Below are 27,879 nucleotides of genomic sequence, written 5' to 3' on the forward strand. Positions count from 1 at the left end.
GCTGAGAGAGAGGTGTATGTGTCTGTGACGTAAACAAAACCCTTGAAAACCCCTATTACATGCCATAATTTTTCAGCACTGGAAACGATGTTTATGAAAGAATTAATTAGCAGTAATAAAAGTTTGATTCAAAGAACATATATTTTTGTCTGACACAAATTACTACTTACCATATTTGTGACCAAGCCAGAAAAAATTAGCATGGCTGACCTGAATAGGCCTGTCGGAAAAGTGTTTTAGTCAAGAGTTAGGCTGATTTTTTTTTTAAGCCTTTTTGACAAAACTGATTGATTGCCGGAGCGTCAAAGTCCCGGCTGCTTGGCAGGAAGCAGTTTTTTCTCATTTGTGAGTACTTCAACATATCAGAGTCAAGCACATGGAGCGATTTTTCAAAGATGACATCTCCATCCTGCCCCCATCCTTATGCCGTTCCTGCAGTTTGCATTCATCACGGTGTCACGATAATGCTGTGTCCACACACTCTGAATGCAGGTCAATAGCAAGGTTACAGTCATCTGATTGAAGCTCGACCAAATGTTCCTTCACCATGCTGTTGCTTTATAGGCAGTAATTTATCATGTAGGACCAGTCAAAGGACATTCACAGTACTTTAGAATGACCTCTGAATGCGGTTGGGTGGACAGACAGATGCCCTTTGTATTCTCCCTTTCAAAATTCTGACGCTCTTGCAGAAATATTAACTCCCCCTCACTTTCCATTTCATTCTCCGAGTTTTGTTATCTACCTGCCCATTTTGTCTTTCTCTGATAGTCCTTGCTTGTTGTGCTCTGTCATTTTCCCTCCACATCCCCACTGTGTATTACCGTTTATCTTACGTAACTGGAATCAGAGGTGATGACCTTCGTTCTCCTCTATGCGGTACATGTCTCTCTCTGGGAATTGCTGGCCATAAGCAAGCCAGAGGAACTGCTCTCCTGTTTGCTTCCTTATCTGAATCTGGCTTAGGATGTTATGAATGTCATACCACAGATAAAAATGTTTATATTTATATGCAAAAAAATATTTTCATAATCAGGGTTATAAAGTCTATTAATTCTTAAGCCTTTTATAATTAGGATGGCTTACATTCAAATAACTGTTTGGTTTAGACTGATTAACAAAATGGAACAAAACAGTCTGAACATAGTTTTCAAATGATTAAAAGATTTGGGAAAATATTTGTGCAACTTAAAATAAAAATGTTTGATTTGTAATCGAAAATTTGTAATTTGTAATATTTTTATAATGTAAAATATAAAGTATTCCTGTGATGCCAAAACTGCATTTTTAGCACTCCATTCTTCAGTGTCACATGGTCCTTCAGAAATCATAATTATATAATGATTTGGTGCTTAAATAATGTTTGAAAAATAAATAAAAAACCTAAAAACAGTTGTTCTGTTAAATAGTTTGTGAAAACCATTTTTTGTAACAGTGTAAAAGTTTTTATAAAGCCTTTGCAGTCTTTTAATCAATTTAATACGTCCTTGCTGAGTAAAAGTTCATTTCTGTATTAATTTTTCTGATCCAAAACCTTTGAACAATAATGTAGATGCTAGAGCAGTTCCTGAGAAGTTACTTCTCTAAATTTATTTAATTTAAATTGTAGCTTTAAAATGAGTTTATTTATTGAACATTTCAATTCTTCATTTTAACTTAAATATTTTTAGCGTGTGTGTCTTAAAATGGATTAACTGTGACTAGTTGGCCGTCTTGACTCTTTCCGGGCCTTTATGTCTGCTTTTGTGCTGCATCGCAGGAGGTATGGAAGGTGTTGTTGCCTGCGTGACCTTTAAAATGCATTCAGACACATTTCTACCCAATGCTTTTATGGTTCAACAGTTTCTTTAGAAGCAGTTGCTAAGTGTTACCAAGTGGCTTAGCATTGTTGCCCTCAATAATGCCATGTTGTGGTTGTGATGTCGCACATGCAAACCCAAGCTTCTGATTTTCCAATTATCAGTAAGTACGCCTGGTTAATGGGTTGCCTGCGTGAAAGTGATATTGTTCTGTGAAGTGATGGCTTCAGTAGCCCACACAAAGCACAAGGCCTTACTATGGAGGCGTAACGCAATATATCCATGTATCTATAAACGAGAAAGTGCGAGAAGAGCAGGTGAGGGAGAAGGGGGGGAGCAGGTTTATGAGACACGTATTAGGGTGAAAAATGAATCTAGGAAGGAAGTAATGAGATAAGAGGAGAGAGAAAATCAGCAGAAGTAGAGTGAGGTAAAAGAACGAGGAAGAGAGACGCGGCATGACAGCGACAGCACGTGTTTGTTAGACACATCTCTGGAAATATTCTCATCGTGTTTCTCTCTCAAGGAAAACCAGGTTACCCACTTGCATTGCTCTCGCTGCCGGACTGCTATAATTCCCTCAGGTAGCCCTAAAAATAACAGAGTCCATTTTCCACAGCGTTTCCTCTGTCTTTCTCACTATCCCTCTGGCAGTGCACATTGTTGACAGAGATGTTATCGGGGGAATGAAGGATATTGCAAGCACCAGCAGCACACAGAATTGTCACAAATAAACTAGCAGAGTTATTAGCAACCCAGGCTCATTGGAAATATGTGCATGTGGTGACATTTCTGCAAAATGCTATTACAGTGCTTTTTGCACGTTTCATGACATTTCAAATGAAACGTCCATTGAGTGACACTAAAAGCATGCTCATTTTTATCCAAAACAGAACGTAAAACTGGCAATGTATTATTACCTTGAATGTTGTTCGTATCACAGTTCGGAAATGAAATGCCTGGTGAGTGGCGCTGAAAGGTTAATGCTTTATAGCATTTAAAGGCCAATTCACACTGCACTGACAAACACAGACCAATGAAGTGCGTCACTTTTTAAATATTCCAGTTCCAACAAAAGCCAATAGGGGTAACACCCTATTCTAAAAAAACTAACAAACATGTACTGACAAGAACAAATTTGGGAAGAAAAAATGCATTTGCTGAAGCAGCCATGTCTTTTAGCTCTTGTAGTCTTTTAGACTTTTAGCTCTTTAACTATTGTGTTGCACAGAATTTGTACCGGTATGCTCTGTAAAGCAAGTATAGTGCTGTACCGGGTAGGCAACCGAGCAAGTTTACCATGATAGAAAATTGAGAAAATTGGCAAAATATATTGGCCTAAAGTCATACACTTTGATAAAAGCATATTGAGGTCATAACATAGCATTGTGCGAGGAACTGCATGGAAAAAAATTTATTAATCAGTAATCTGTTCTTAATCATCATTTATGTGAAAAGGAATAAATGTTGCTGATGTTTTAATGTCTGTAGTGTTAATTTCAGCTGGAAATTGCAGTTGGTTGTATTTATAAGTATGTTTTTGCAAAAATAAGATTTTTTTTTTCTACAAATTTTGATAACTGTTTTTGTTGGTAGGTCCAAAGACATACCCAAATACAAGTCACTCACTTAGTTTTGAATGAAAAATGCAATGCTTAAAATGGCCAATCAATCACCTTCTAAATAAAATAGCCAACCGCCGATCTAGGAAGTCAGCGCATCACCGTATCTGCTGGTAGAAGATCCGGTTGCTATAGAAACAGTCAGCATTCTGAGACGTGCGCCTAGAACTGCACATGCGCACTGGCTGATCTCACCTGAGAAATAAGCTTTTTATAATGCTATTTCAGCAAAAGAAACAACAATTATTGCACAGTTGTCAGATTTCATTGGTGATTTCAAATATGAAATTTTATCATAAGCTTAGTGAAGAGTTTGGGAGAATTTGATGTTTCCCATAGGAGCTGCACTTGGATGCCTGAGAGGCGTTTCAAAGATGGCCACCGAGTGACATGACTTGTCTTAAAGAGATTTTGGTATCTATTATCAGATGGCCCATAAAAAGGTGGAAAGGAATAAATGTCACCAGGAGTTGTCAGTTAGGGTCATTGTAATAGATATACTGTAGAAGAGAGAACTAGTAAAGTTGTAATGAAATGTATTATGATATATTCAAGTGTAATATATTATGAAAAAAAAAATCTGTGGACGTGGTGTACTAAATGATTAGAGATCCAATTTAACTAAATGAAGATCCAGACATTAAGATTAAAAAATACTAGATAAAAAAAAGCATGCACATAAGTGCATAAAGAATGCTGTATTGTTTTTTGTTTTTTTTGTTTGTTTTTGTCATATTTCTGTGGCTAGCATCATTCTGACACTAACCACATACGCCTGCCTGAAATTTTGAAGCAATCCTGAAGACTTCAGGTATCTCTGAAATCTTAGGCTGTCTTTGAGTAGGCACTCAGAGACTACTGTGTTACAGAAGTAAGCATGTTTCAGAAAATTGCCCCATCTAAATGACACTTAAAATGAATTGTGGTTGGTGGCTTTACATGACAGCCACCGTTGTTTATTGTTTTATAAGAGTACGTGGGGTCTCAGTTGGTTTACATTTAATGAAAATTGCATAACAACAAACATTACAGTTATGCAACAGCTTGATTCGGCAAAGTGTTATTTTGACATTTTCCTTTAATAAAATAGCGTCTGGTGTTGGCATATGAAGACTGCTCTCTCTCTCTCTCTATATATATATATATATATATACATATATATTTATGTGTTTATGTATATGTGGGTGTTTGTTTGCATGCACACGTGCGTGTATTGTGAAACTGCTGTCACACTTATTTTTATACCGTTTTCGGTGCGTGGGAATCAGAGAGCGACCGTCATGATGTTGCCACTCACACTACTCCAATCCCTGCGTGAGTTTCATCTTCTCCACTCTTCGTTTCGGTTCTCCATGTTTCTTGGAGTGTTGCACGACCAGCCATCCCCGGGCCCCCTCCTTCACATTCCTACTTTCTCAGAGAAAAAAAAAATAAAAACGACAGAGCAGATGCTGATCACCCCGTCTCTCCACATGCGTGTGTGTGACGTCAGAACCCGCCTGCCTGTCTCTGATTGTCTCGGAGGCATTCATTGCGTTGTGTTCCTCTCCGCAGGGTTCACTGGTGTGGGTGTGAGACTACAACATCTTTTTTTGTATCACCCAGTTCATGGCTATTTAATCAGAGCCAAATGTTTATTTCTTACCTTACTTCATTCTCTTTTTATCTCCGTCTCTATACTCTGAAGCCTGAGTTTTAGCGTGACTGTTCACTGGAAGTGTTAAATGTCCTTGCCAAGGACACTTCAGAGCTTTCATTTTGGTAATGCAGTAATACATCAACAGAAACAGAGCAGAAAAAAACAATTCACACATATATGAAGAGAGTGCATTCTGCAAAAGCAAGCCAATGTTTTCCGATAATTCATTCCTCCACATGCCCCTCCTCTTTGCCGAAGTTGCTATGTGACAGAACAATGAACTAGAACACCTAGTGAACAGCGTTCAGAGTGCTGACTTCTATTATTGAATTTGTATCATAATATGCTGTTAGGTGTGGAGGGACCGCTCATTTTTTTATGTATGTCAGTACTGAATATATTACATTTGTTTTGAATAATGTATCCATGAGCTGCCATGTTCTCCACACTGTCCACCGTGTTCATTTCTATCTATCTATCTATCTATCTATCTATCTATCTATCTATCTATCGAAACAGTCTGTATTTGTAATACTTGTACTTTTTTTGTATGTTTTTCAAGCTAACATTCAAAGACTTTGCTTTACACTGAAAATGTATGGTTAATTTTCTTAATTTAACAGACATTGTGTTGCAAAATTCTAAACAGGTAAAACACCTGAAAAATACAGAAGTTTTAATACAGTGCATATTTTACTCATTTTTACAGATTTTATTAGGGTCTAAGTAAAAAAAAATAGCTCATTGAATTTTACAGACAGACGGACAAATAATTTGTAACTTTTATACTGGCATGAATTCTGATCACAGGGTTTGAATTTGCAGTTATTTTCCTAGACTCATTCATCTTGAAAGTGTACATGATTTTTCAAAAGCACTATTCTTGTCTTTAGGGGTAAAACTTTTTAATGAGGAACAAATTACTGAGTGGATCATTAGTGGCTTATGCAAAAAAAAAACATTTTCGAAGTATTGCTGAACTTTTAATACCAGGGGATGGGTAGATTTGTAGTTGCGATGGAAGGAAGATAGAGGCTAATGGTTAAAAGAAGAACTGAGCTGGAGGTAGAAAGGTCAAGACGTCAGTAGATGAATAGACAGAGTGTGAACCCGGGAATAGGATGACTTGAAGCAGGATAGTGAAGAGAGAAAAAAAAGAGCTGTATAGTGATCTGTAAAATTTAGCCTAACCTTTTTTTCTTTCTTCCCCACCATCCATCTTCATTTCCACCTACATATGCAGCACCCACACCTGCTGTGCCTGTCTTTCACACCGCTCTCCTCCTTTATTCATTTCTCTGCTCTGAACGCATCACACGTGTATTCTTTTGTCTGCTTAAAAGCGCAATCCAACGGCCTCCCTGGTTTATACTGTTTACATACACTCTACATAACATCATCTCTCAATGTGAGACACACACTGACTTCCACAAACCTCTTTAACACATCATATGTTTCTACACGAGACTGCTGCAAACTAGCTTGGCTATGAACACCGAAAAGAGCACATTGGACTGTAGTTTGCAGTTGTGACTGTTGTAAAATCGATACCTCCCTTACTCCCACTCCGTGGTAAAAATACACGTGTACATGCTCTGATTTGCCCACGAGGCTCAGCCACAGTCCCTCTGCAACGCCCACTCAGTTGTGTTGCTGCTCGTGCCAACTTGTGCCAGCCCAATCTTTCATTCCAAATGGAGGCGTTCTGCTATCAACACGGTCAATACAGTATCCCAATGCATAGTGAGTTACTCGTAGGGAGCCTCGTTCCACCTTAGGTGCAGCAAAAATAACATTGAAGTAAAATACATTTCTGACTGTAAAAAGTTTTGCTTTCAAGTGAACCTTTCAAGAGTCACTAAGTTGCTAAAAACTGAGGAAAGCCAAAACTATGAACTATGATGTACCTCAGAAATATAAGTATTTTCTGAGGTACCTCGTCATAACATTAGAAATAAATGCACCAAAATGCATTTGAAATACATTAATTTAATGCTACAACAAATACATTTACATGTTTATTACACTTAATAAAAAAGTGGAACAATTAATTTTAATTTAATTGTGCAAAATTAGATCTAAAGTCCAACTGAACATATAGTTAAGTATATTTGGTTTGTTAAAGACTTAATTTAGTTAAAGATTTTTAAAGACCAATATCATTTAAAGATCATATAATTCTAATTAATAGTGATATTAAAACAATAATGCTTAAACAATAAAACAATAATATAGTGTGCACAAGTAGTACAACACATAAAGTTTAATTATATTTTTTATGTAAGTAAATATGCTAATAGATTTCAACTATGCTCGTATCGTAATTATATAAAATGTATTTTAAACAGATTATTTTTACTAGGGCAATCAATACTAAAAATGGCCCACAAATACTGTTTCTATCACTTTAACACATATTTTTAATAATTATAAACTTCAGAAAGAGTTTATTTCCCATCAGGTTTCTTCAGCACAAATTTGATATTTGCATCAAAATACTTTAAAGGAAGCCCAGGATAATTTGCATGCATTAACATAATTTGTATTTGAATGCATTGCAAAAATAAATATTTGGTTTACTTTGATGTATTGAGTGTTAAAGGGTACAGAATCCTGCCAATTTACATATTACAAAAGATAAAATTAACTACCTGCCTAAAATAGAATATTTTTACAATTAAGATGTTCTATGATGCGAATATTAATAATATAATAATGATGTTGAGCGGTTAAATTTTTTCTTGTGTTATTCATAGCTATTATATCCGAATTACATCACTTGTTGTACACTATACAGAATACTGATTGTAAATATGTAGACATAAATATGGAACTGATTGCCTTTTAACACCTTCAAAGTCTTCCTTTCTCCATTCCATTTAAAACGAAAAATGTCCAGTGGGGTTTGAGGTCAAGTGGGCCTGTGGGCCCAGTCAAGTTTGTCCACCCCAAAATCGTCCAACCAGATCTTGTTCAGCACACTGGGGAACAGGCATGATGGAATAGAAAACGTCTTCCCAAACTGCTCCCAGTTGTAAGAATTGTCTGAATTGGTATTCTGGTATTCTGTAAGAATTGGTATGCTGAATCATTAAGATTTCCCTCTGTTCACTAGAATTAAGAGGCATAAAAGAGCACCATACAATTATTCGTCCTCCAGCAAAATGTACGGTTGGTACAATGCAGTCAGGCAGGTAATGTTCTCCTAGCATCCACCAAACCCAGACTCACCCATCAGACTGACAAACAGAGAAGTGTGATTCATCACTCCACAGAACACGTTTCTGGAGACCAGTGGCATCGTGCTTTAAACAACTCCATCCCACGACTGGCATTGTGAGGCTCGCATGCAGCTGCTCAGCCATAGGAACCCATTCCATGAAGCTTATAGCTTTGTGCTGCCATTAATGCCAGTACAACTCTTTGGTTATGGAATCAGCAGAGCTTCAGCAACCTTTACACACCACTCGATCACCCTGCTCTGTGAATTAAAATCTTCACTTACTTTTTCACAGGGGTAAAATTTCAAATGCTGGCTTACTGCAGAGGTGGCATCCCGGTGACACACTTGAATTCACTGAGCTCTTCAGTAGAGCTTGTTTTTTTTTTTCGTTTATTTTTTAAAATGCTGACTGCATGGCTATTTATACACCTGTGGTAATTGGTCTGATTGAAACCCTTGAATCCAATAAATTAGAGCTGTGTCCCAATACATTTGTCCATATTGTTCATATATTTAACTCTGGACCACAAAACATAAAGGTCAATTACTTTTACATTTGAGATTTATACATCGTCAGATGCTGAATGAAAACGTTTTTAACTGATGTCCCTGCTAAAAAAAACAAACAATAGAAGCCCAATAGAATACATCACAAAAATTCAAACGGTTTCCATTAAAATACCATTTTTTCAGTAAAAACATTACAAAATTCCTTTTTGTAGTGTGTATTAGGTATTCATCCAATAGGATTTAATGTCACACCAATAGATTCCATCACAGACCAGTACACCATTATACTTTCCCTTTAAAAATAATACAATTCCCATTATAACCATTAAATCCATTACATTTTCTATTGTGTTTTGGGAAGGGTTTTATTGTTTTGTTTTCAGCAGGGGGGTTGTTAGAATAGGACAATATTTGGTCGAGATCTAGAATCAGAGGGTACAAAATATAGAAAAAAATGAGTTTTGGTAGAAAATTTACAAAATATCTTTATGGAAGATAATGCTTAATATCGTGTTGTAGCCAAACGTGATCTACTCTCTGACTGTTACTAGCTGTGTTTCATTGTTCCAGGGCATTTTATTTGTGAAACATGTGCCAAACAATGAAAGATGCTTTGTTTGGCACATGCATTGTGTTTTTGGATTTAAAATATGTGATTTTGCTCTTTTATTGCCATCCCGTCACATATATCCCATTACATTTTGTCACGCTTGTGTTATGGTTGTTTCTTTCAATAAAGTGTGGGATGCATGGAGGTGTGCAGGCATATGAATTCTTGCTTGTGTGTGTGTGTCTACAGACACACCTGTAGAACCACAGTGGTCATTTTTTATCACAAGCAGTCACAGTTCTCTTGCAGCCTTGCTAATTGTCCGCCGAGTGAGGGGCCACAGTCCATGCCAGAATCACACATACACACCCCACTGAAATAACAGGTGTGTGTGTCTGTTTGTGTGTGTGCGCCATGATATCTGCATTATAGCAGCCAGATTCCCCGTGACAAAATGGGCTTGAGTCCGATACGACTGTGTCCTGCTGTCTGTAATTGCATGAGGCTTGTGGTAAATGTTTAGGATGCCAGCCAGTTTCATGAGCGAGTGTGACTGAGGGAAATTATGCAATAGCACTGTCTGCAAAAGAGAGTTAGATGCTGGCGTTCCTAAATTTTGGACGGTTTGACAGATTATTAAATGTTTCAGAGGTTGTATGTGTCGATCTCACTTGAAACGATTAGCATAATTTTAACAAAATGTGATGCCCACCACATCATTAAGGCAAATGATGTTCATTTCAATCTCATGATGACTTGAGTGGACTCATAATGAGCGCGTTTGAAGTCTAAAGGGTTGCTTTTTCAAACCAGACACAATGAAGAAGAAATGTACATTCTGTATTTTACATTTTGTACTTACATAAAAATTCTGATATTCATTAATTAATTGGCCCTCCGTCTCGGATCGCAGTGGCGTGACATAATTCAGAACAGAGCTTTAAAAAAAATATTTTTTGTCATTTAATACTGATGAGCTGCGAATGAGGTGCTGAAAATATCTCTGTAGAAATATGTGCGTGTGTGTGTGTGTGTGTCCGTGTCTGTGCCAGTGCCATCTAGGCCCCAGGTAACAAATGACTTCCTGTGGTAATTGCTCTAATGAAGCAGGGAGGAGAGCTGTGGAATTCTTAATAGGTGTGCGCAGAGTGTAAGTGTTCACAAAATTAGGTGCAGAGGAGAGAAAGACAATAGGTGAGATGGAGTAAGATGGGAAGATAGATGTCTGGTGAGCTAGCCATGCAAAGAGTGTCCCGTTTGTCTGTTTTCTCTTGTATCATGCCAGGGTTTTGAGCCTTAACAAATTGTCAAAGCCGTGTTATAATCCCTGTGCTTAAATTGTTGTTTTTCGCTGAGACTGGGATGGCTGTATGTTTGTGTCAGAGCAGCACGCTTGTCAATAGGATGCAGGCGCATGATGCACATTTAGTTTTATGGGGCACCAGTGACACGAATAAAATTATTTTAGCAGTGTTGTAGTTTATTTTATATGTGTATGAGATGTTAATTCTAACAAAGAGACCAGATTGAAATTATGATATATTGTATTATATTATAAGTGGCTTTGCAAACTGATTTAAATTTATATATGCAATGTATAAGTACACTGGGATTGAAAGTTTATTATAATGCAGTGACACATTTGCATGTTCACATTCTCTGATGTTGATAGTGGTAGGAATAGTGATAACAATAATAATCATTTAGTAGTAGTTGTAGTAAAAAATAGTAAAAAGAATATTAAATAATAATAATATAAATAATAATAATATATGCAGCATTATTTTCTGCACAGGACTATAATAATAATATAATTATATTTAATTAATAAATTAATTATAATTAACTCAAGAACCCTGGAAAACATTATATTATATTATATTATATTATATTATATTATATGCTGTCAAACAATTAATGGCGATTAATCACATCCAAAATAAAAGTTTTTTTACATAAACATTGTGTACTGTGTATATTTATTATATATGCATAAATACACATACATACAGTAAATATTTAGAAAATGTATTTATATGTATATATTTATATTGATATACTTTTTATAATGCATAAATATATTTAATATTTCAACATGAATTTTTTTCTTAATTCATTCGTGTGTATTTATATGTACATAATTAATATACAATGTATATGTATAATCCTGATTAATCATTTGACAGCACTAATTATATTTTAATAAAAAGTATTTATTTCTTAATTTATTTTTTTAATTCATATAAATATTTATATTTAATAAAGAATATGTCTATTTTATACATCAAACAAAATTAAAGCTGAACGTGAGTGCCAGTGAGTGCCATTTTTATTGTAAAAAGAGCCAAATTGATATAACGAGTCATCCTTTAGAATTTCACAGGCAATGACCAAGTTTATGCTTTTCTGGCCGCCACATTTTTAACTATGATAATCAAGCACCTTCATTATGAGAAAAATAAATTTATGTGTATGACCTTTCAAGATGTTTGCAATAACAAAGATGTCACAAGTGATACACAAGTACATTGTGCTGCATCTCCTTATCAGCACAGAGAGAACCCTGGGTGAGAACACACTTGTATTAATGTAGTGGGTCGGAATGTCTCTAAAGTGATATTCTTCCTCCTACACACATTCACACCTTCATCAGAACAGCAATCTCTCCCCTCATGGCCATGCTGCTTAGCCATGCCTGAGCAAATGTATCGGTGTGAGTGGGTGTTTTTCTGGATTACCCTGAAGAAAGAAGAGAAAGAGAGAGAGTAGAACCGAGAGAACACCCAGGAAGAGGTCCAAGGCTTCTTTGTACGTTTTTGAGCATTGGTACGCAAGTGATCAAAAATAGCTCACTAAGTAAGGAGCTTCTGACTCATTTTGTGTGCAGTAAAATCTCCTCACACCTCCGTGCTATATCAGATGGCCAACCTGATGCTGCATGCATATCCATATCATCTTACAAAACACAGTTTAGAGTGAAAATGTTATGTTTTTTTTCTGCTTACTCCATGTTATCTAGCCATGTTTGTGTCCTGGCTTGTTGTTGAGGCAGTGCTGTCTGTTGTGAATGAGTGTTGGTGATAGCAGTGGAGTGATTCGTCATGGTGTGGACAGTGGGCTCTGGGGACTGAAGAGCATGAAGACAGCACATAGGGAGTAATAAAGCTACTCCTCTACAAACATGGCTGTCTAAAAGCATGCCTTAAAAACAAGTTCTTAAGTGCATTTCTGTAGCTTTATTTTGACACTGTGGCTTGGTTATTAAAAATATGTAGTCTTCAGCAAGCACGCATTAAATTGATTAAAAGTGATTGTAAAAACATGTATAATATCACAGAAGATTTGTATTTTAAATAAATGCTGTCCTTGTGCGCTTTCTGTTCTTCAAACAGTTCACAATTTACAAAAAAAAAATAAGTAGCACAATTGTTTTCAACATTCTAAATAAGTAAACAAACAAATACATATATAAGATAGATTTATGGATTATGGTTGCTGAGAATTCTGCTTTGCTTTCACAGGGTAAATAGGATCAATTACGTTTTAAAACATTAAAACAGAAAACCATTATTTTTTTTCTTTTTATTTCACAGCATTACTGTTTTATTGCTTATGATCAAATAATCTTCAAAAGTAATTGTAGTATTTAAAATAGCTATTTTTAGTGATTCATTTTGTGTTTAATTTGATTCAATTTAAAGATTTGTAATGTTGGTCATTTGGTTATCAGCCATACAATTAATATTGGTCCAAAGCGATGTTGCTTGGAAACAACCTATGTTATATTCATGCTACTGTTCACAATACTGCATACTGAAATATATGTATGTAACAACTGGCCAACAAATACAATTATAAGCATATACAGTATTTGCTTAAGCTGTGTTTTGCATCGCTAGCCTAGCAACATGTTAACAGGCAACTATTGCCATCAATTATTCTCCTGTGTGGTTTGTGTGAGAAGCACTATTTATATGACGCATAGAGTTACTCCCTATATAGAGCGCTCCAAATCTGTCACTTATGAGGTTTCATTTCAGTTAGAATGCTGCCTTAGAAGAAGACAGCTAGGCAGCTCATTAGGTTTATATGTACCGTATCAATAAAAAATTAAACCGATAACAGGTTTTGGAAGCGCGTATTTTTCTCTCCAGCAAATTTAATGTCATCACAACGCTGTATTCACAAAATTCGCTGACCCTGTAAGAGCTTGTAAGAAATGGTAGCTGTACAGGTGATCTCAGGGACTGTTGCTAGGCGGTGATGTCATTCTCTTAGCAGCACAGCTTGTGCTTGAATCAGGTCATGCAGCTCCTCTCTTTCAAGTATCTCAAGCCTTTGTCTTCCTGAATAATTTATAACGTCTCAATGACTCTGGTCAGTCCACATTGTAACAAAAAGAGACCAAACGTGTCCAGAGAAGATAAAGGATGCGTGGATAAGAAAGAGAAAACCTCTCTGGCGTTTGGTTATTGTTTGGTGTGGTTTGTACAGACAGACAGCGGTATAGATGTCAGTACTAATGAGAAGCTGCGTAGTTGCGAAAGAAAATAATTATCCTGAGTGCGGTGAAGTGGAGCTAGGGGAAGGCAACAAAACCATTGAAGAAGTGAAAAATGATGTTCGAGATGTTTCAGAGCTGATTAGCTGACATGTTTGATTCACATAAACAACTCGTCTCTTTCTCTCTCGCTTCTCGCAGGTTGAGGATCAGGGGTCATGGAGTCTCTCTTCGGGGGCCAGTTGGGCTTGCTGGGGGGTAATGAGGGTCTGAAAGAAGATGGTTGCGGGGTGGGATGGTCGAACTCTCCCTTATCAGAAGACATGTACTCTGCCTCCCACTTCGCCCTCATCAGCGCCTACCAGGACATTAAGACTCGCCTGGCCGGCCTTGAGCGAGAAAATGCAGACATCAAAAGAAAACTGAAGATATACGAGATAAAGGTACCAAACACCCTAAGGATCCTTTAGTCTTAGATACTGCAAGAGATATCAGCGGTTAGTGGCGTAACTACTGACAGTGTGGGCAGATCAGTTCACTGAAAAAAGCTTGGTGTAGGTTTAGATTTACTTTTTCACTCAGAAATTGCAGAAAATTTTAAAGAAATCTAAAAACAAATGGCAAGTAGCACATTTCATTAAATGTGTTTTAAGTAGAAAGATTGGAATACTGTAATATTACTGTAATACATAAACTACAAATAAATCAGTAGTAAATCAGTTTTTAATATAATTATAATATTTATTTATTTGTTTAACGATTAAAACACTAAAGTGACTAACATTTCTGTTCTTCACTGTCTCCTCTGGAGTTAATTTCTCTTATATTTTATGAATATATCATCCATGGAGACCACATATTCTATCTATCCCTTGAACTATTTATTGTTTAAAGACTCTTTCTGAAAATGCTATAAAATTCATAAATAATTTTATATAGCCGTAGCACTTTTTACCAGTTTGCGCAAAGCCTGACGATCATGTTATCCTATCCAGCTTGATTTGAAAATGATTCACAAAGCATCTTTTGCTTCAGTGGAACCACAGAGAACTTTTGATTAGTGACCTAGAAATAGTGCAGAATCTTAAATTACTATTATGTAACCTGCCTTGTTTAAAACTGTCAGCTTATTTCATCCCAGTTTTTTAATGTTGTCTTTTGACTTGTAGATAAAATAGTCTGCTAAACATAATTAATCTTATTAAAATATCAAAATGACTCATTTTTAAAATGCTGCAACCTATTAAACTAACGTGTAGTTTTTACAATTCCAGTGTAGGATTTTTTTTGCAAGTGCAAGTATATATATATATATATATATATATATATATATATATATATATATATGACATAATTATCGAGTTAAAAAATGGGGTGTAGACATCCTTGTTAGCCCCGAACCCTTTTTCCTGCTCCTCGCTGCCTCGTCTCACATTAATGCAGAGACAGTGACACGGTCACAGACATACTATATAGGGCATTTAATTAGAGTAGAGCAGAGTGGACACACATAGCCAGCGATAGTATAGATATCTAGAACACAGCAAAGAAGTGCACTGAGAAAGAGCATAAAGCAATAATTAAACTAATTACTTCCTGTGTCGACCCTAGTTCAATAAACCCGCAAATAGAAATATGATAGAAATTCACCCCCTTAAGTTAAACTATATTTCCAACTATATTTCTGGTCTCATAAAAATACATACCTCTGTGCACTTTCTGTGCAACACTGTTTTACGTGCCTTACTGCTTGTTTTGCTGCAGTTTCAAAGAGAAATGCTCACTTGTCTGTAAATTTATGTGAAAAGGAATAAAAGGTGTGGGAGTTTTTCTGCTTCTAGTGTTCTTTTCTTTTGGAAACTACTGTGATATGTACTTGTTGGCACATGTTTCTTGTCTTGCTAAAAAGTGCACCAAGGTACGATCAGGTAGATTCTACGATAGATTCTTTAATAGAAAACACGAATTAAACAATAATGATTAATCTGTTTATCCCAAATATAACTACAGTAAGTAAACAAGAAGAAAGACACACAGACAGTTGAGACATATTTTCATATTTTAATGTATACATTCGTTTTGGGTCAGTATATTTTAAGATTTAAGAAATCAACTATTTAGCAAAGATGCATTAAAGTGACTGCAAACTTATTACATTGTTACAAAATATTTTTTTATTTTATAATGAAAGCATCCTGAAAAGAAATGTATCATGATTTCCAAAAAAAAACTATTAAGCAACAGAACTGTTTAAATATTTAAAATATTCAGAAATTATTGTAATGTGCTGATTTAGTGCTCATGAAACATGTAACAGTGAACATGCAGCTTTTCCATCACAGAAATAAATTATATTTGAATACATATTAAAATAGAAAACCTGTTTCAAAACAGTAATATTTGACTGTTTTTAAATGCAGCCTCAGTCAGCATAAGAGGCTTCTTTCAAAGATGTGAAAAAATCTGGAAATGGTGGAGACCCATCAATTATTTTTGCACTGCATAACTATCATGTTTCTATGCAGTTTCCATGTGAAAAATGGTGATCTATGAGTGTTCAGCAACTAAATACTGTGTCTGGACAGCACTCATTAAGAGCTGTGCCTCCTCCATGTATGAAAGAGCTTTATTTATAGCCCAGCTGACACGTGAGCCAAGCAGTACATAAACAAGTATGCATGCTCTCTATAATTACCATGTCAGGCTCTCACATGAAAACTCACAAAGCCACTTATACACACAAAACAAGACACTCTTGATGCTGTTTAGATCGCACGATTGTTAATAAAGTAGATTGAGTAGCTTTTCACTAAAATAATCAGTTCTCAGAAATGAGCATGAAAAAACTATACGCATGATATTTTGGTGTTATCTACCAAAATCTTCCAATATATTAATATAGTTTGATGTTATGAAAAGCGCTATGCGCATAAACCTACAAAACCGCTTGTTCATTTGATGTGATTTTCGGGGACAACTGGGTGGGTTGGGCTGCTGCCAGGCCTCTGGGGAGCTGCAGGTAGAAGATGCTCCAGATTGGATGTCTTTAAAGCTTTTTGGTTTGGCTCTGCCCAAACATATGCATGTGTACGCACCAACGACAGCTAGCCTCTGAAGAACAGCTGTTTTTGCAGAAGGCGAGAGAGAGCGCCTCCAGGGTTCTGCGTTCGGTTGTGGCTCACTGCCTGGTGAAGGGCTAAACGTGGGGAACTAATGCACACAGCTTTTAAAGCTCGTAGGAGTAAAAATATATGAGATCCTGCGCATCAAAGCACACTGAATCTATTGATGTCAGTAGTGAGGTAGAAGATGATGTAGGAGCTGAACTTGTAGCCTACAAGAGCAGATCTCTCTAAATGAAAAGGACTGTTTGATACCAAGTGACTAATAAACCCCTCACAAATTGCTTCACATTTATATATATTCCATATATATTCTGGCAATTACCTGAAGCAGATACCTAATACTGGCTGCATATGTGTTTTTTTCAATGGTTATTAATATTGCTCATTAATTTTATCCCATCTGGATGTCATTTGAGGGCAAAAACCTGTTTCATATGCCTTTTTATCACTGTTTTTCACTTTACACTGTATCATTCAAAAGTTTGTGGTTAGTAAGATTTTTAGTGCTTTTGCTCACCACAGTGATTTCATTACATTTTACTGTCATTTAAAATTCATTGTAATTATTTGTGAACTATTTCATGATAATTATTTGTGAAATTGAATAGCAATTTCTAAGTAAAAAACACAATTTTTTCACAATCCTTTTACATTAGAGATTTTTTTTTTTAAATGTTAACCAACCGCTTTGTGTACAACCTTAATTGTGCTGAATTTGGTGAATAATGTGCAATCTGCGTGACTCATTTGCATATTTGTGCTGAAAAGAATGACAATGACTTTCATTTAAATATTTACCGTTTTAAACCTGCACAGACAGTGCCCCGTTTAAACCAGATTGCAGGCTATTAGTAAATACGGCTCCAAAAATAGCACAATGTTGGTAATACCCGTAAATGATTCTATGTAATGGCAGTCTGCGCTTGTGATGATCTCTGTGCCACTTTTTTGCATGTGTGTGTGTGTACAGTTCCCCATGATAAGCGAGTTTGGAGATGACAGGAACTCCTACTGCTCCTTTGAGCCCAAAGACACGGCGCTGCTCCAGTCAGAGAATGGCAGTCTGCAACAGAGAGTCAACATGCTGACCCTCGAGGTGAGAAAACACACCTAAATGCACCCACCCACCTCATTCTGGGCCGTATTTCATCTGATGTTCTGCTAATTTCAAACACCATTTGTCATATTATGACTTGGCTATATTGTGTTGTAAATCCGGATTACACGTCACGAAATGGAAAGATTAGAGAGGTAATACGATTAGCAGGGTAATGAAGGACAACTTTAGATGCCCAGTCATTCATGACAAAAGGCCTTACGTAATCTAGACCAAGAACGAGCGTTCGTTTTTGCGAAGCCTGCTCTCAATCGTCTCTCCCGACTGGCTGTGATGTGGAGTGTAAATGGGAAGATCATACTCTCTCTGCATCTCTCGGCTCATTGCCTGGCGAAGCGTCTCATTAATTAATGATGCTTGCTATGTGTTTCCATAGCCACCCAGCAGCCTTCTCTCCATCGAAGAGCCAGATTTCTCTTTGTCATCTGTTCTTCTCTCTCTCCTACACCTCCCTCGCTTTTGCTGACGTTTGGTACTTTGTGTGTATGTTCTTATTCTTCCCCACCCTCCTCATTTGACTGTGGCCTTCCTTCTCGTGTCTTGTGTTTCATTCTTCACTTTTTTCCAACACCCAGAGCTTTGCAGTCATGAGCTATGGCTGAGATCTAATGCAGCGCTATTGAAAGTAAATACTCTGTTCTGTTATATTTTCTGAAAATAAGCTACTATTATCTGTGAAGCCAAAGGATCACTGCAGAGAGGTGTGTTATATTATAATTGAAGTAGATGCTTATGTGGGTCTGTATTAAAATGAAAGTGCAGGGAAGAACATTACACTTTATTATTTTCATTTTTATGTAACAGACAGCACTCCGTGTCTATAAATGTTTTTATTCTCTCTCACACCATGTCGGTTTCCAGAGACGAGCAATTTTCAAAGAATGAAATTTGCATTCACTTGCCCTCCACATCCACCACTCAGCTATTAAATTTTGTTGATCATCTTTTGTTTCTTTTTGCCTTATAAACATAAATGGTTGTTTTTATGTTGCTGTTTTGTAACCGGCTTAGTTATCTTAGGATTTTCTCAAAATTAGGCTTAAGTATTAATATAGTACCACTGTAATAATAATTATAAAAAAAGTTTCTTAGCAAAAGTGTGATAATGAAATAATAGAATAGAATTATAGCTATATATAGCTATATATAGACCAAAGATATCTGTATAGAAAACTTAGGATTCATGTAAATATTATAAACCTATATTCTAATAATATTATATCTTAATTTTTTATGTTATTTTTCATTTGAAAATCTTTCATAAATGTAAAATTTGGTAACACTTTATTTTATGGTTACACCTATTAGTTGCTTAATAGCATGAATATTACTAGAATATTAGCGATTTATTAGTGCTAATTAAACACATATTAATGACTTATTCTACATCCCTAATCCTATGCAATGCCTAAACTTAACAACTGCCTTACTAACTATTAATAAGCAGCAAACTCAGAATTTATTGAGGTAAAAGTTGTAGTTAATAGTTAAGAAGTGTTACCGTTTCTAAACTGTTACCTGTAATTTATTGTAAAAATGGATTTCATGTGGTGAACAAACAAGATTTAGGTCGTATGGTCGTAAAAATCCATCATGGTAACAAACAAAGCAGTAAAAACAAATGTGACAAGAAATAACTGACAAAATCAGAAGGATTTTAATATATTTTTATCGTACACCTGCCTTATACCAAATGTTACAACAGCTTGTCATTATACAGCTCGAGCACATCCCAACTGTCATTGTAATTCAAGGATGTATGCACACTAATGTAAAAATAATGTAAAAATGTCCATGAGAAATGAAATTCTTCAGATATCATCAGATGTGTATAAAAGACATTAAGTGTTTGCATTCTCTAGCTTCAGAAGAGCAAAGAGCGAGAGGAGCAGCTTGAAGATGTCATTCAGGCCTATGAGAAAATCCACATGGAGAAGTCCAGCCTTCAGCGAGACCTCGACAAGATGGTGAGAGCTCTCCTGAAACATTCGTTCCACCACATCCATGCTAAGTTTGGCTGCCGAGCGGATGGGCAGTTGCGATAATTAGCCTCTCCATGTGCTTCAGGCTTTAATCCAACCAGGTGTCCATTTGATTAATCTTGTACTCTCGTACGTCCTTAACGGGGCTGTGTGAATGTAATTAGGCTCTTATATTACCCAGCCAAGCCCTCATATAAGTGGATGATGCTGGATATCTGTAATCATATATGCACATTTGCATCCTCAGTTTTAAACAAGGGTCTCAAATGGCTTCGAATGGATTTGGCTTGGACCAAAAAATTTAGTTTTTGAAAATTGCATGATGCAAGCGTTTGAGCATCTGTGCCGTTCGCCTCTCTGAAACACTCAGCCAGCTATCAGCTGTTACATCTACATGTTCTCATCTTTTATTGCTGACAAAAATTCCTCATGGACGCGAATGCCGGAAGAATCAGCATGGTGAAGTAATGGCCTCTTTGCCCTTGTATATCTTTTGATCAGTCCCTCATCGCCCGCCTTACTCTCTGTACTTTCTCTTGGTGTTTCATTTTTAATCTTTCATAATCTTTTACTTTTGTGCCCATCTCTTTCCCTTTCCCTCTCTTCTCGTCCCTTTCTTCTTTTGCACTTTTCCGGGCACAGACGTCTCTGGTGGAGAAACATGTTGAGCGGATCCACAGTTTAGAGGCGGCTCTGAGGCAGAGGGAGAGCTCTCTACACAAACTCAACACACAGCTCCACAATAAAGACATGCAGTATCTGCAGCTACACAGCCCTGATTCTCACAGTAAGTCTTGCTTTGTCTGTGTGCATGCAGGTGTTCAGTTGTCAATCACTCAGTGGCCTAGAACCTGCGGGACTGCCTAAAACCACTACCGCTGACTCATTCGCGTACAGTAATTGTCACAGAGGTCAGTATACAAGGACAGAGTGAAACAAAAGAGAGTGCATTCTGAGAATATTGCAGTTTGCATGATCTTATATTTGTTTCATAAATAACAACAAAAAGAGAATAATCTGATGTCTGAAATTTGGCCCAAGGAAATAAAAAGACTCATATGACTTAGAAATCAACTCAAAATCAACTCAAATCTCGGAGTGTATTCCCCAGATTTAAAAAATAGCCATCTTCTTTACATGTAGCCTGCCAGTGTAATGCATTTTTAATTACCTTTCATAATATCATTCAAAGTAATTATACTTTACCTAACTGTGTACTGTATACATAAATATATAGTTAAATGGGAAATTTAGAAGCAATGCTGTGTTGGCTGGTAAGTTTTTACTGGAAATGCTGCAAGCGTAACAAGGTGGAAACAAATATATCCTGTAAAAGCAAAGTCAGTATGCTTCAGTCTAATGTAACATCAACTAGCATACTTGGGAAAAAGAAAATCCTTTGCAACAACGAATGTTTATTGTGTGCCACACACAAAAATATATCAGGTTGTTTATTAGCATACAATCACGTTCATTATTTGTCATTTTATGTGCCTCCTTCATTTGTATTCAACTCTCACAACAGATTGTGTATTGGGACTTTGAAGTGTCCTTTTTCATTATATATGCATCACATGTTCTATCCAGTTTTCAATCTAGCCTAATTTAGTTTTTTCAAAGAGCACCTCTCCTCTGAAGGACTTCAAACAGGGCCAAGCGTCGGTCCCCTTGTCCTTTTGGTCCACTTTGTTTTTCCCCTGATGACAGTGTTGTGTTGCATCTCTCTCTCAATTTACCCCATTTCCCACTTCCTTTCTCTCTTTCTTTTCACTGTCTCTGAGGCTCAGAAAAGACTCTCACCACAAAGAGACTATGAAACTAAATGGAAAGCATATTTGTGAAAAGAAGGTCACACCTTTTCTCCTGTGACCCCTTTCCGGGATCTAAAACGTTTCAGTCAAACTCAACAGGAGTCAAATAATCCCAGAAGTCAAGCGAATTATGTATTTATGTAAATTACGCAACAGAGATGTTCTGTAACCCTGTCAGAAAATAATACAAGAATGATGTCAATTTTGTGTGCGCTCATGAATACAAATATTACATGCAAATATGAAGAGAAAAAAAGAATAAAAATCATTTCACTGCGGTTTTGGTGCGAGATGTAGGCGTGCAGGGGTGTGTGTTTTCAGCTTGCTTATTGCTGAACTGTCACAATAGCTGCTGGCTCAAGGACGGCTTTTCTATGAGCTGCTGAATCACCATGCCCACGCCGGGGGTGAGGAGCAGGACGCTCTGACAGGAAAGAGTTCAGTCTTGCATTCTCCATCTTCAAGGTTTCAAAGCTACATGGAGTAAAGGACGTGTGTAGGGGGACTTTAGGTTGGATTTCAGCCTTTTTAACAATGCTTGGCCTGAGGCGGCCACCAAACCTCCTGTCCAGACATTTGTAAGTTGGCGTCTGTTCCCTTTGGCTGATGAAGGAGAGAATTTCCCATTACGTAACATGAAGAAACACAAATGAGATATTTGTTGGTCTTTTTGGAGTGACAGATGAGATCAGATCTCTTGCATGAAAGACATGCTGTCGAACAATTTGTATACGACAGGATGTTTAAGGAACACCAGAAATATATTGATATTCCTCTAACATTGGAGGTCAGGGGTTAACCTTTTAATGTGCAGTTCTGCTAGATGGATTAACATTGATTTTTATTCATTGACGCAATGTATTTGACTTGTCTGGTCATAATACCCCTCCTATATTTCTAGTGCTAGACTGCCCCATGACCCTGCAGAGTTCACGAAGTCTGGACACCCTCTCTGACCTCAAATTGCAGCGCCTGGAGGCGGAGCTAGAGGGGGCACGGCACGAGGCTCAGGGGGCGTGTCAGAGGGAGGAGGAGCTAAAAGGAGAATGTGAGAGGTTACGGGAAGAACTAAGAGAGTTGCAAAGCACCCAGAGACAGAGGGTCAGTAACACACACACACACACACACACACACACACACACTCCTAGAATCTGATATATTCTGTAATCGACAGTTTTGTATGTACTCTGCTTCAGAGGAAAATAAATGTGCTAAGTAATAAAAAATTTTCAAATATTCTCCCTTTGATTGGACAGCAACTGACTTTTGCCTTTGAATTTTGTCTCACATCCAAGAATGACGTGGCCTTTATTGTCTTAGGCTTAGGAGCGATATATACTACGATTTAAAAGTTAAGGGTTTGTAAGAGTTAGCTAGCTAGCTTGAAATTTATGTTTTTAGAAAATATGTGTTAAATTGCACAAAAATATTACAAAGGACATTTTTCAATATGAATGTTTCTTGAGCACAAAATCAGCATATATAATTTTTTTCTGAATTATCATGTGATTCAATTCAACTTTGTCATCAGAGTAATAAATTTCATTATTTCATTCTTTCGTGCAGGAGGTGAGTTCCACATGTGGACAATGTGATGTGGAGTGGATAAAGAAAGTTGGAGATGAGCAGTAAGTGTCTGCTTTATTGATTTAAAGCTTACAGCTGTGCACATTAACTTTTATGTTATAGCTTTTGTAAATCTATCTGATTAAATTTTGCTGCTATGTTATTGCTGTGGTTGCATGGCTCATTTCCTTTGGATCAGTGGGCCATGGATATTTGCCAGTAGAGGGCAGTATAGCTATTGGCAAGCCTCCAGATCACAGTCTCATCAAAGTGGTCTGAAGTATTCTCTCTCAGAAAAGTGGTCTAAAGTGTTGTCTTAAACTGACGCTAAAAAAAATACAGGTGAACTGAAAGTAACCTGTGCAGAAGTGAAATGGGGATTCTTGGAAAAGAAGGTCGCAAGTAATGCCTACGTCTCTTTGCACCTCACAGTTTCACACTCTACTCCCCCTCTTTGTTTGATCTGCTGGTTCTTGTAAAAGTCGTGATTTAACAGAAAACGGACAAAACCTTATATGCAGTTACTCAGACATTCTTTTGTTGGCAGTTTTCTATGTTTTGTTTTTTTTCTTGTTTTCGTATTGGAGGGGTTTATTGGGAAAAAAATTATTTTCATACACTGATTCTAAAGAAAAGGCAAAACACAATCCACGGGTTGAATAGTCTCCACAGTGTTCAGGTTTATTTTGGCTGAAATTGTAATCGCTAATTTTTCCACAAGTGGATGGTATATTCTTTTTCTTAAAAAGAAGCGCACAGATTATAGGCTATCTATTTTAGCTTGCCAAACATAAACCTGATAGTGTCACCTCCGTGTAAATATATGCATGTATCTGACTTTGTTTGTTTGGTTTGATGCCAGACATCAGTCTTTAAAGTGCATTATTTAACCAAATGGTAACACTTTAGAATACTGTTCCATCATTAATGAATAACTACCCAGGAACAAATGAGTAATGCAATATTTACACACTAGTGACTAATAGTAACTAACAGAAACCTCTGATTAATGAATTAGTAAGAAATAGTGCTTAGTCGATTATGGTAGTTCACTATTAGCTAATTAGTAATTACTGTTTTTTTATACTTCCCTTAGGCCCTTCATAAATAATGAATAATGTCTGATTAATTTTGAAGTGTCATGATTAAGCGAATTGTAAAGACTTAAATATTACAAAAGTCTTAATTGCAATAATTCCTTTTTCTAGATTTGGCAACACTTGAGTCATTACTAGGGGGTTACCGTGATCATCATTTTAGATTACTGATTCAAATAATTTGTATTATTTATAACTAATAATTATTTAGAAGGAGGTAGTGATATTTGAGTCATGCCATCTAAAGCTTTACATATACCTCAAAAAGCTTACAAGGACTTCAGTCGATATTAGGAAGTTAGCATGCTTTTTACTTTAGAATACTGATCCAAGTAATTAGTAATTTCTTGGTAATATTTGGTAATACCTGAGTCGTTGTAACTGATCTTCACTTTAGAATTAATTATATATTACCATAACTCACTTTAATTATGAACCTGTATATACTGTACTAGTTCTCCGGGATATATGAAAAAATGGTTACTGATTAGCTAATAGTAAACTATCACTTTTAAATGAGCGTGGTTACTTACTAAATCATCAATCAGTTTCTTGTTAGTTAATAATAGTTACTAAAATGTTAGTAATGCATTAGTCATTTGTTCCTATGTAGTTATTTATTAACAATAGAACAGGATTCTAGTGTTAACACGCAAAGATACTGACTCGAAAGGGTTGAGAAGGATGTTTTGCGATTATTTTTTATAATAATGCTCTCTGGCAAAAGGTACTTATTTGTTTCTGATTACATAGTATTTAGTGTCTGAAGCGTGGGCTGTGCTGATTAAGTTATTTGGCTGCTTTAGATTGAAGTTTTGCTGAAAAATAGAAGATAAGTTCATATAGCCAACATTTGTTTGCATAAAGAGGACAAATATTATAGATACTAGTTTCAGCACAAAGGTCAGACATCGCTCAAGCAGCCCACATACCCTCCCACACTAGATCATCAATATTCAGATAAGTAACACAAATACACACACTCACATCCTACCACCCTCCATTTTTTTCATTTTCTTATTTTTGTGCTCAACAGTTCTACAGATACTCAACAAAAGCATTTTTTCATACTTCAAGAGCTGAGATTTCACCTTTCAGTGTGCCCACACACATATGTATGAGTTTGTCTGTACGTATACAGTAGGTAACTAGACAGTTAACTAGATAGATGGATAGATAGCTATACACAGACATGCAGTTGACACTACTCTTGTTTCATTTCATTTATGTTAATAGAAAGATGTTCACACGTTTAGAGAAAATTTCAGTGAACGGTCCTAAAAGTGATGCATTCATAGGCCATTTCCTAAGATTCATACCGTGCATGCAAGTGTGTGTATGTGTGTGTGTGTGTGTGACAGAGCATGTGAGGAGGTGAGAAAAAAAGTGTCACACATCATCTAAATCTGCTGTAAATACCTCTTTGATAGATAGTGTCTATCAAATGAGGATGACACTTGGACAGATGAGTTGTTGCTTAAGCGTCGATAATGCCATGGCTGCTTGAGCCTGACTGTGGATTCTCAGGAACCCAGAGGGCCAAATGAGGGACACAATGGGCGCTTTGGTAAGAATATCCAATGCTATGGTTCATTGGCAAGCAACAGAAGGCAACTTGAGCTGGTTAACTCTAGAGCTGGTTAACTCTTGGCCTGTGGTTTCTTTTGATCTGTGGTCTACGAATATAAGTTAAAGCTAAAAATTCTGTATTTTGTATATATTAATGTTAGTTTGCTTTGTGGTATTTAGTATAGTCTCAATATAAACAGATAGAAGGCAAGATTATACAATTGTGCTGCTCGTTGTCACTTACTCAGCTAATGCAGATTTCTTTGGGCCATATGGTAAGCTACGTGTGTGTGGGTGTGTGTGTGTGTGTGTGTGGGACTGAGAAAAAGGCAGAGAGCTAAGCCCTCCACTAACTAAGAGAAAATTGACGAGATGTGACCTTGCACCAGACCGCTTTGGTGGTGGATGACTCATTTTACTCATCTTATTAAAATGCAGTGAACTTCTTCATTAGTTTTGGCCCCTTCTTGTGTTCATGACCTTCTTCATGCTTTTTAAAAAATATTTAGTCATCATTGCCATTTGCAATTAATCAAAATGTGCAGTATACATATTAGTGTCATTACATAGTCAAAATGAGTAATTGACCTTAAAAGAAAAAAACGTTTTTTTTTATTTCATTTTTTTTTATATATATTTTCTTTGAAAAATTACTCCGTAATGGTGTCAACTTCAAATTCATTTAACAGCATAATGTTTACTTATACTATATATATTTATCTGTGGTTGTCAAATTCATGCGAATGTACGCAAGTTGAAAAAGCCATCGGTCACGCGTGCCCACTGAAGTGTAAAACTGAAATGTCTCTTCTTATATATCTAACACCATCTCAAATCTATGAGTCTTTTTATAATAAAGCACCAAAGGTTTTCGTGAATTTGGTCTATGTATAATCAGATAAACTCCATCTGATGACATAGTTTCTGTTTCTTTGCATCTAAGTTAGCTGACATGTTTTACCATAAAACTTACTTTTTGATGGTTATCAAAAATGTGTGAGACTTATTTGATTGTCGTGAATTGTACCTTTTGAATAAGCTATATAAAAGCAAGACACAATCTAACCAAATGTTTTTGCTAAAAATGGAAGGAATGTTGCGATTAAAGTGAGAGATAATGCACAGTCATTTAGTCAGTTTTGCAATATAAATCACACTGTTTTATTACGGATAATGAAAAACTGATTGCTAAATACATGACTATCTACCATATACGTGAATAAATACATGGATGCTAAAATTGATAATGAGTTAAAGTTACTGTATTATGCGTAGAGAAAGAGACAGCAGAGTGCTGCGAAAGACTTGCAGAGCTATGTAGGAAATCACTTGCCAATTTTTGTGATGACTGAGGCTTTTTAGAAATTTGGTTGCCATGGTGAGTGACTGCAGAGTCAGATGATTTGAAACTACACTGTTTTCTTCTCTGTGCCAGTCATGCGTTAATGTTCTCACTGGTGGAGCGACACATATCGCAGTTACCAACTGTCATAAACATAACTGTCAACCATTGTTACAGTATGTGCTTCTTATTATTGCATGATGTTAATTACACCTATTTTGTATGCTGTTGTTTTTTTAAATCTGTATGCCTACATAGATTCTAAAATAGAAATTTTACATAAAAGGAATGAAACAGAAGCCTAATTTAAGGACTCACAATGCAATGCTATTGGTTAAACTCCATTACAGGTGGTTATGAGACTAAAACGGGTTCGTTTTTCTTTCTGTCTCTCTCCCTTTCTCACTCTCTTCGCATTCTCTGTCT

The 27,879-nt window shown here is 36.4% G+C and overlaps 1 protein-coding gene across 1 annotated transcript in view; it reads left to right on the forward strand.

The window, feature by feature from the left end:
* Window positions 1-27,879, forward strand: part of tbkbp1 (TBK1 binding protein 1) — a 40,021-nt gene that overhangs the window by 6,017 nt on the left and 6,125 nt on the right. Inside the window, exons 2-7 of the mRNA XM_043254314.1 lie at window positions 14,046-14,287; window positions 17,940-18,065; window positions 19,949-20,053; window positions 20,711-20,855; window positions 22,781-22,980; window positions 23,446-23,507. Of these exons, the coding sequence (XP_043110249.1) occupies window positions 14,063-14,287; window positions 17,940-18,065; window positions 19,949-20,053; window positions 20,711-20,855; window positions 22,781-22,980; window positions 23,446-23,507 (863 nt within the window). The 5' untranslated portion in view covers window positions 14,046-14,062. The remainder of the gene's footprint in view (window positions 1-14,045; window positions 14,288-17,939; window positions 18,066-19,948; window positions 20,054-20,710; window positions 20,856-22,780; window positions 22,981-23,445; window positions 23,508-27,879) is intronic.

Source organism: Puntigrus tetrazona, chromosome 12 (genome assembly GCF_018831695.1).
Source record: "Puntigrus tetrazona isolate hp1 chromosome 12, ASM1883169v1, whole genome shotgun sequence".
NCBI lineage: Eukaryota > Metazoa > Chordata > Actinopteri > Cypriniformes > Cyprinidae > Puntigrus > Puntigrus tetrazona.